We start from the raw sequence: 10,397 nt of genomic DNA, 5'->3' as shown, positions 1-10,397 counted from the left end.
GTCCACCAATGGCTGAACAGATAAAGCAACAGCTACAATATGATGGTGGTGGAAGTGCTGCTTAGTCATTTGGGATAATTGGGAAATACTCTGTTTCCACAAATGTTTGTACATCACAAAAAATTGCTGCACCCATTTCCTAACAAGAATTGACAAGCAGTTCAAGAACTTTGCACAGGACCGAGATCATGTTGATCTTTTGGATGCTCCTTTTTAAAGTTGGCTTCAAAACACATCTGCCTACATCTCACTTTGTCCCCAGCATCAACCTTCTGTCACACCATGAACTCCATCCCAGAGAAGCACCATGTGTTGTTAACCCGGGTCTCAACCAATCAAGTATCAAAACCTCATTTATCCGAGCTTGGAACTAACTAAGTGTGAGCCATGAAACAACTGCCAGAAAATTCTTCTTCTATTTTTTTAATTTAGTGTTTATTGAACTTTTTGAGAAAAAAAAAATTAATTTGCATATATAAAATTTTATTTGTATCATACATTTTTTCCAATTTATTGCTTGAGAATATTGTGCACTTTATTTTGGTTTTTCATTGGGGGAGGAAAAGAAAAATCACACGGATGATGTATAAGTCTCAAAAACTCACAAAAACTGTATGTATCAAATACAATACACATGACTAGACATTAAGGAGTTAATACACTAGTTGGGTTATCTTCAGACTTAAGTAAACTAGCATTCTTAAAGAAAAGAAAGCCTCCATGTCCTTTTTCTAAAGCCACTTTTTTTTTTTTTTTACATTATTTTTATAACAAAATATACTCCTAATTCAAATTATACTGAAAAAACAGAATAAACAAACTAAAAAGATGACAAATAAAACAAATCCCACAACACTCCCCCTCCAGCTGTACAGAGCATGACAGATGGAACTTTTTTTTTTCTGTCCGTTGACAGTACAAAGTTTTCCTCACTGGACACAAATGAAATTAACTGGAAACAGTAATCTGACGGAGAGCTGCATAAAAGATAAAAAGATACTCAACACAGTGAGATTAAACACCGTGTTGATGCAAAATAGCAGGCACTTCAGGCTCTCTGTGATGTCAACTCAAAACATCCGTGACCAACAGGAGGTTTGGTGCCGACAGCTGGACCGCTGTTTATTTAGCATCCTGAAATCCCTCTGAGACTTTGGTCATGGACATTTTCTGCTGATCAAGTACTGAAAGTAATTTGCATTTTTTGCCATGCCACGTTTGTGGCTCCACTTGATAGATGTCTCACATGTGACTGCATCTATCAAGAGAAGTCTGATAAACGTCTTCTGACTGCCAGCGTTGGTTCGAGTTGAAGCACACTAAAGAATCTGAATACCTGGAGGTGTGTTGTAGTAAATAAGTGAGAGGAGTGTAATGTTAAATCAGATGAGTTCATATCAACATGCAAAAGCGATTCGGTGACTAACTGCTGAAAGCTCATGCAGCTGAGCAGTCCGCTGATTCCATAAGCAAATAAACTGGACTGTAACATGATGAAACTGCTTCTGAAGCGAAAGAGTGTATACCACAGTGACAGCCCACCAAAGTGCTATGCCTGCATGAGCAGATGCAGCTTCCGTTGGATGATTTCAGAGTTCACGGTCCACAGGAAGTCAGTCAGTCCTCCAGTGAGCAGCTCCTCCATGGGAACAAACTGCAGCACCTGTCTGTCGCCTCCACCAGGCTCATTTTTACCCTCCTCATCTCTTAACAGCTGGCTCATGCTCTCCCAGACTTCAGCGAGAACCAGCAGCATTTGGGCAGCAGCTTCAGGGCAGAAGCCAACACACACCAGCACCGTCCCAACCCCTCCAGAGGGGGGAGGGCACTTGAAGGAGACGGAGCGAAAACATGCGTGCAGGCAGAACACAACGGCTGCCGTGACACGGGTGAGAGCAGAAATCACAGGCAGCAGCAGGGCGTCCCCAGAGCTCAGGCTCTGCAGGGCAAACATAACACAACTTAAGAGCTGCCGCTGATACAGTGGTTCACCATCGTGCAGCAACATGGAGCGTCTTTCAGGAAATGAAGGCTCTGCAGAAAATGTTAACACTAGATCCTCAACTTGGCTATCAGAGGTCCCCCAAACCGAGCAGCTGCCAAACACCAGACACTGCGTCTTCTTTTTGCCCCCTAAAGCGTCGCCTTTAAAGACACACTGGCCTGCAACCTCCGACAAAATGGAGGACGTGCAAACCACATGGCAAGAGTCACAAGGAGTCACGTGGGTCCAGTCTACAGCTGTGTCCATTAGTGCTTCGTTCAAGTGGTTTAACAACCCTCCATCACAGAACGGAGAGTTTCTGACTGCAGGCAGAGCAGTCCCCACAATAACATACCACGAATCCACCTGACAGTTAGACAGGGGTCCCTCCAGCTTGCAGTCCTTTCCACTCTCCTCAGTCCAGTGTCTCTGTATCCAGGTACCATGGCAACCCCTCTGAACACGCTCCCTCCAGCTTAAGGTCTGCAATTCCCTCCGCTCGTTGAAGGAGCCCGTTTGCTTCTTCTGTCCCAGAGGTCGTCCGGCTGACACGCTGCAGCAGGCAGGAATCACGGTGTTACGAGAAATCCATCGACTTCGCGGGAGAAAGCACACCTGCACACAGAAAGACGTGATCAGATTTAGACTTCTGGGAGCATCACACTAGTGTTGGGTCACAGTATCATGTTTTTTTTTTAAAAAAAAGGCTACATTTGGATTTAAAGTGAATTTCAGATTTTTGCTGTAATTTGTAAATTGTTTCTTAAATAAAAGTTGCAGCCTAACCAGATGACTAACCTAAAAAGAATGAAATTGAAAATTAAAATATAGAATGAGTATTCAAGCCATCTTAAATATGGATTTCTTTCAAATTTCTTACAAAGCTATGAAGTTGCATGCACAATACGGAAAAATTTTGGAAAAAAATTTTTAGAAAAAGTTTTCAAAGACTATTTTTGACAGGAAGAACTATTTTTTTATACACGTTAAGAGCCTGAATGTGTAAACGCTTCTATGAACAGGCTCTGAAACTCACACATTCTCGTCCAGCTCAGTAAGTCTGACTCGAAGTGCTAAATGTATGTGAGACTGCATCATAAAAACGCACACACACATTTTTTCTTTTTGCTGTCTTTAACTTTTCTTTCTTCTTGCACAGTTTTGTATCACTGCAGGAACTCCCTTTGGGGAAAATGTAGTTCCAGTTGAAGTGTGCGCATTCCCAAGCGGACTGAAAAATGAAGCCAACGCGGAAACACCAAAAACCAAACTTTTCTAACTGCCACTCGAGGCTGACTCCCCAAGGACTCACGCATTAAGATTTCCGAATTTACAGGGTTCGGATGCATGTTTACAGCCTGGTTTTGGCCTCTCCGGGAATCAATCCAACCTCACTCCGAGATAAAAACTGCAAGTCATTCTTTTATGTGTAAAGCGACATCAGGCTTCACTATATCAGTGCTTGTCTATCTTTGCAAAACAAAATGTATTACACACACCCGTATGGAACGCCAGGACTGCCATAATGAATTACAGCTCATTTAAATCTCAGTTTGAGAGTCATCTGGCTGCTGCATACTGCTGTCACACCCAGTCGCTCTAATTTCTCCTTTCCCAGCTCTCAATGTTGGTGCACTTGCTCACACACACATCGGTCACAAATGAAATAAAGCAAAATAATATTAATAATAATTAGCTGAAGCAGTGTTCATTTTGTTGACCAGCAATTTTCATCAGTGACATTTTTTTCCTCACGAAAACAAGACAATAACTAAAAGCTAATGCAGAAGGACGAAAACTATGATGACACTTTGGTCAACAAATAAAAACAAGATGAAAATATTCTGGAAAGGCGTGATCCGATCAGAAGTAATTAAGTTGTGTAGAAGTGCAGAACGAGTTTGGAAGTGATTCACATTTCTCAAAAAATGTCGAGAGGAAGAAAAAAACAAGTATATGGACACATTTCGCATTTGACATTGTGGAAAATAAGATGATTTTTAAACCATGCGGAGCAATTCTCCCCGATAACACAATAGACTTTTTCACTGTATATTTTAGTCAACTTTACATTTAGTCTGCCACAATTTTATGATATTTAGTTGACTAAAACTAAACTTAAACTAAAAGAAGATGCCTAAATTATAATTAAAACTAAATCAAAGTAAACTCTGAGTTGAAGACGTTATGTTACCATAAGAGCAATGAAAGGGCGAATGTGAGAGAACAGGAAAGCATAGCTGTCATCAAAGCTTTTCACTTGCGTCGACTCTCATTTGGAAACAAAGAAAAGCTGCTGTTGCTGAGCAGTGATGTGCCAAACATATAACAACATACACGTGTACTGAACAGTCTTGAGTTTTCATCTGCATCCCACCATAGTTTGACCTTAATTTTTAAAATAACTAATCCTGAAATTATGCTTTAAAGTTTAAAGTGAGGGCGTGGCTGCCTGGAGTGACAGGTGTGCTGAAGTAGTTGAGTTTATTTCTCTGTTAGGCTTCTCAAGTACTCAGGGGGCTTTTTAATATCATAAAAGTTATTACCAAAGAAATTATGAAATTAGGGAAAGGGGCATAAATGTGTCTGTAAATTTATGAAATTTGTCCAACAGTTGGAGAAATTTCACCCTCAGGGCTCAGTGAATGTTTAAACATAAATTTACAGCAATCGATGAAAAATGTCTCTTAAGTTTTGTTTTTTTGTATCCCCACCAAACTGGTGGAACGACTGACCCTCATCACGTTCTCTAGAGCCATGATTTAGTATAGCCAGTAGTCAAGCCAAATTTTAGGCACTCTTAAAGCCTTCGAATCCTAATTAACCTTCATAAAAGCTCCCAAACATCTGCTAGCTGGATATTTAGGTTTCTATCAGCTCAGTTTTCTATTATCTTAAAGCATCTTACCTGGAAGCGCCGTAGGTACTCCTGAGCTACACAGTCCCTAATGTGGTCGAGTCTCTGCCTCTGCTCTGCGCTTATACCTTTAAACAGTTGCAGGTTCTCTGATATCGTCTCTACCTGCAGGGTGTGGAAGTATGAGCACACTTCCACATGCTGGCTCATGAATGACTCCGGGATTACTGAATTCTGGAAAAGTGCCTCCCTGTCGGCTAGATGTGATCCATAATTACGAATCAGTTTTGAGAGCAGAGGCCTCACAGCCTCCTTGTTGTCATAGTTCAGACACACAACATACACTTCAGAGTTTCCTGCTTTGCTGGTGGCGGGTTTGAAGACAGTGACAGACTGAAAACAGCAGTTCAGCAGGTAGAGCAAGCAGACGGACGAGTGTTCGTACAGGGTGAACATTTTTAGTACAAAGGAGCCGCCGGGGCTCAGGAGAAGCAGAGCAGCTGTGGCCTCGCAGTAATGTAGTGACGCCACCAGCGCCTCCTGCTCATCGGGGTTCTCCTGACAGTCAAAGCTTCCATCTGCCGTAACCAAATCAATCCTCCGCACGTTAGACATAAAGGTCTGCAGATCCAGCAAATGTTGCTGGATCATGATGTTCCCTGTGTTGTCTGTGCCGAAGAACCACCAGGGCAGCGTGTTAGCAATTAATCGATCATCTGCGATGGTTGTGTTTCCCCCGTTGGCCTCGTGGTACGGGTTGAGGGTGTTAGCAACCCAGTTCCAGTCACAGTATCGTGTGGCCTCACTGGTTTTGAGGTAGTGGTTGAGAGCGGTTATGAAGGCCCCCGGTGCCTCACACAGATGGACCGTGTTCAGCTCTCCGTTTTGAAGAGCCTCGTTTGGAAGAAGTTTAAAGGTTCCCAGGATTTCGTAGAACTTACACCACGCCTGAGTGCAGATCTCTGCGTTGGCAGCAGACCGGACGGCACTGATCACCTTCCCGGCCCGATTGGTGGAGCTGGTGTGCTGATGCCAAACCTGTACATTTTTGTCACTGAGCTGGTTCTTCACGTCATTCAGCGAAACCTTCAGGGCCTGCAGACGGCAGTGCTGTTCCGGTGCGTGTCTGAGAGCAACGTTCGGGTCAGGAATGCACCACTCAGACCCACTGGATGGTTTCACATACGTTCTAACTTTGCTAAAAAGACCTTGCATCTCAGCCAGAGTTTCAGGGTCAGGTGCCACCATGTTGTTAAAATGTTGCTGCTGCTGCTGCTGCTTGCCGACTTTCCTCCTGGTCCCATTGCTTGTGCTCATCCTCCACACTTCCTGTGGGGAAAAAAGAAGGGTAGCTGACTGATTAAAAAGCAAACCTGCTTTATCTGTTTTGACAGAAAGTTCAATATAACCAGGTCTTCTTTGCACTATCTTGCTTCCTAAAAGCTGAAAACCCAGTCAGAGATTAGAGTTATTATAAAGATAGAACAGGTGTTTATCCACTTTTTTTTGCTAAACCAGGTTTTATATTTCAAGCTCTGAGCACAGTCACATAAAAAGGGAGGGCATTTATAGTCTAATTTGAGTCTTCTTCTACATAAAATCGATCAGTTGAGCACCGCCTGTTCCAATAATGACCCTCTGAGATGGGTGATAGATATAACTGCAAGTTTAAAGACTACTGCTGCAAATTCGACTAGAAAGTAATGTAGAGTTTACCTAAGCAGAGTGCTACAAACAAAGGGATGCAAAGTCTGCAAACATGTTGTGCATAGCTGTGCCCAGGCTGAATGCTGATTGGTTGACAAGTGGGCTAGAACAGGCCAAACTGAAGCTAATTTGTAGACGTCGTGCTGTGGGCGTCGACTTTAGCACCGTTCACACAAATTAATTTTCTGCTCAATCTGTGATGTAATCTGAGATGTAGTGAGCCATGTGAAACACTATAATGGGATACTCAAATAAATTCACCAACCCATGTAAGTATTGAGCATTTTATTTAATGACTTTAAAATAATTTACAGTCAGAATTAAATTACCAAAGCAAACGTTTTACTCACGAGCGCACACGATTTAGATCACAGTGCCGGGCAGGAGGAGGTACTTCTGGGTCATTTCTTAATGAGTCTGGAGTGACTCAGTGATGAACAATGTTTGCTAATCACACATATTAATCTGTCATTTGTCATGAATCACACCGATAAACTGCTGTGCATGAAAGTCAGCTGTTCCGCTCAGTATTTGTAAACACTTCAGTTACGGTTAACGTAAACTAGATGGAAAACCAGCCTGTTACTTTTAGCCCTCCGTCACTGATGACGTGATGTGTGGATTTGTTTCTTTCTCTGTTATCAGAGTAGTCAAAAAGTTATGGATGAATTTGTATGATTTGTTTGTTTTGTCTGTCTTTGTTTTTTCCCAATTTAAGATTACATTTTGCACCTGATTCTGGTTCTGGATCGGAAATTTTGGAAGGGTTCTTTATTATGTGTGAGGGAATCTCAGCCTTGGCTGAAGTATGCAGTCCCTGGCTGCCCTTGGTTTTCCATACAAGAAACCGGGGAGGAGATTAAACGGCCATGACAAGCATTTAGAAAATGAAAAATAAAACTGTAAGTGCTGTGACTCTAAACTTAAAAATCATAGCTGAATCCAAATAAACTAATTAACACTCTTTTTACTTTAGGTACATGATACTTATAATAAATAATGAAATAGATAAATGAATAAAGATACGCTCAACAGAGAAACCATGAACGATTCATACTCACAGCCACTTTATAAAAGGTACAATTATTCAACTGTCTGTTACCACAAATGTCTAATCAGCCAATGACGAGGAAGAAAGGTGATTTAAGTGACTTTGAACGTGACATGATTGTTGGTGGCAGACGGGCTGGTCTGATCATTTCTGCTGCTATGGTGGGATTTTTACACACATCCATTTCAAGGGTTTACTGAGAATGGTCTAAAAAAGAAAAAATATCCAGTAGTTTTATATGACAATAAGTTCACTGTACTGAACTGTTTTAAAGCATCTTTGGGATGTTCAGCAACTATTTGATGTTATCATGTCAATATGAACCAAATCTCTAATGTTTCAGGCTCATGCCATCCTTATCTTTAAAAAATATGAAGTCTTCAGCAATCAAATTAAAGATAAAATCTGATTAGTTTGCGTTTAGTTTAGAGTACAAATAACAGTAATAAAATAACTGCATTGTGCAGTGAAACTGGCACAGCTGCTGCTAATAGCGTCATTGGCTTGCTTTAGAAATGCCGCAAACATTAACAACACGACACTTGAAATGAGAAATTCTGACAACACTGGGATTATTGAGTGTGTAAATAAACCTGCGGGCACGCGTTAGGGAAAATAATCTTTACACAGCTGTGTGTTTAGGGCTTTATGAGTACTGAGCAGACCTCTGCGTGATAAACTGGATGCTAAATGGGACACTTCCTACGGAATCGAAGAGAGTCCGGGTTGTGTCGCTTCGGAAACCTTGAATCTTCTCTCACAGCGTGTTCAGACCTTTAAATCTTTGAGGAAGAAGGAAAGATGTTTCTATAAAGCTACTGTATAACAGAGACAACAGATAACTCTGAGCAGAAACTCACCCAACTGCTGATGTTGTTGTCCGGAAGCGGAACCAGCGGTTCACGTGATTTACAAGATCCTGCGCATGCGTGAAGCCGAGTGGGTGAGGTTCTTTCTTAAAGGAGTATGCCGCATAAATTTGGTGGTGAGATTGTTTATAAACTTCACCAACATTATCATTCAAAAAGAGTTTATTATATATGCTGCTCAAAAAATAAAGGAGCACTTAAAAAAAGAAAAGAAAATCAGAGTATAGCATCAAGTTAAACCTGTGGGTTGTTGATCTGCTCAGTTAAGTTGAAGTTTTAGATGTTGGAGGCCACTGACATTTTTTCCTTCTCATCCTTTCTGGCTTTTTTTTTTCGCTAGTAGTTTTGTTTTTGTTTTGTTTTTAGCGAGGGTCAATGTCTCTATTGGTAGCATGAGCTGGACCCTACACAGGTTGCACAGGTAGTCCAACTCCTCCAGGATGGCACATCAATATGTGTTTCCACATAGTTCTGTAAGAGGATGACTGATGAAATCAGAGTCTCTGACCCAACAATGAACTTGTTGGATTTGGATTTGCATGCATCTTTTCAGCCAAATTACTCACAGCGACCCGATCTGTGTCATCATGTTACATAATTATTAGAGCTCGTTCAAGTGTAAGCTGATAAAACCTGAATTTTAAAATATTGTGTTTTAATGCCATGTTTGCAAGGACTTTTTATTCTGTTTGTATCTCTGATTGCTTTTCCTTCTTTACAGTCTCCTTACATATGTTTCATATACGGCGTATGCAAAGTAAATCCAGGCTTTAGTAAGAAATATGTGACTAACTAAAAACAGGACACTCACAGAGGAAGTCTCATTCATAAATAATGGCCCTTTGGGATATCCAAGTGCAATTAGCATTCCAAAAATAGTGGGCACCAGTGTTTTGTCATCCAATTTAGTGCAATAACAGTGACACCTTCTCTAATATTAATTAATATTAATGCGTGTATTGTAGTTACCTTTTCCCACCAGTTCAAGTACACTGCAGTCTGTCAAACCTTTTCAGATGAAGGAAATCAGAGAGGGAGTTTGGGGAAGAGAAGGTTAATGAAGGGCTTATTTTAAGATGCAGTTATGCATTGTGATAATTAATAGTCCAAGTTCACAAATGATTTAAAGATTACTTTTAAAACTGTGAAGAGAACTAAGCTTATGTTTACTGTTTATTCATTCTTTTGTCTTATTAGGCTGTGAAACAGAGACATATCAGGATGTCCTCTTTAAATATGACTAAAGCTATTTTTTGTCTATTTTTTTAACCTTGGTTCTTCGATCCAGAAGATTATAGTTTTGCACTAACCATACTAGTCAAGTAGTTTTGTAACATGCACATGTAAAATAATTTATTTAGTACTGTACATCTCTGGAACTGCAGTAGATCAGTGAGCACTGAAGATTAGTCTTAGATTAGTCCTGTGAATGATTTGTCCTGTGAATTCCTAAGTGCACGTTTACTGTTTCCATAGGAATTAAGAGGTTAAGTAGAAGCCCAGGGCTGCTAATCAAATGTACTTGATTAATTGATCATTAGCAAGCATGAGCACCTCTTATAAAAGCTTTTTATCTGGTCCAGAGCAGCAAACATCAGTGCCACAGTCTTCCCTGCAGTGGACATCCCAGCAATTTCACCTCAAAGTCAAAACAGTCCACAAAAACCCAAGAGCTACATCTCAGACTCCACCAAAACAAAACCTTTGCTCATCCACTGACTTTCTCCTTTTAAGTTGTCCCATGGACACGTGTTTGCTTCTGTCAAGCTAAAATGTGATGTGCAGCATTCAGAGTGCAGCTCACCTCAAACTTACATGATGTAAACAAAAATGGAATAAACCGGCACTGTGCACAAGTTTTGACAAATGTTGCTGGTCACTTGTCCCTAGCAGAGGTGTGGCTGACAGCAGTGCACTGCTGGATCAACA

The 10,397-nt window shown here is 41.0% G+C and overlaps 1 protein-coding gene across 3 annotated transcripts; it reads right to left on the bottom strand.

Annotated features, from left to right (window-relative positions):
* Positions 1–439: 439 nt before the first annotated feature.
* cmtr2 (cap methyltransferase 2) lies at positions 440–8,516 on the bottom strand. 3 transcript variants are annotated; one of them, XM_063476497.1, is made up of 3 exons: positions 8,460–8,516; positions 4,893–6,170; positions 440–2,599 (listed from the first exon to the last, which is right to left on the bottom strand). In XM_063476497.1, the coding sequence occupies exons 2-3, from the start codon at positions 6,156–6,158 to the stop codon at positions 1,550–1,552; spliced, it is 2,316 nt and encodes a 771-aa protein (XP_063332567.1). In that variant the 5' UTR covers positions 6,159–6,170; positions 8,460–8,516; the 3' UTR covers positions 440–1,549. The 3 variants fall into 3 exon arrangements, with proteins under 3 accessions (XP_063332567.1, XP_063332585.1, XP_063332577.1); XM_063476515.1 differs by lacking the exon at positions 8,460–8,516 and adding an exon at positions 8,265–8,432; XM_063476507.1 differs by lacking the exon at positions 8,460–8,516 and adding an exon at positions 6,899–7,410.
* Positions 8,517–10,397: the final 1,881 nt, after the last annotated feature.

Source organism: Pelmatolapia mariae, linkage group LG1, assembly GCF_036321145.2.
Source record: "Pelmatolapia mariae isolate MD_Pm_ZW linkage group LG1, Pm_UMD_F_2, whole genome shotgun sequence".
NCBI classification, from domain to species: Eukaryota; Metazoa; Chordata; class Actinopteri; order Cichliformes; family Cichlidae; genus Pelmatolapia; species Pelmatolapia mariae.
Note: the sequence above shows the minus strand (reverse complement) of the source record. Positions and strands in the feature narration are given on the sequence as shown.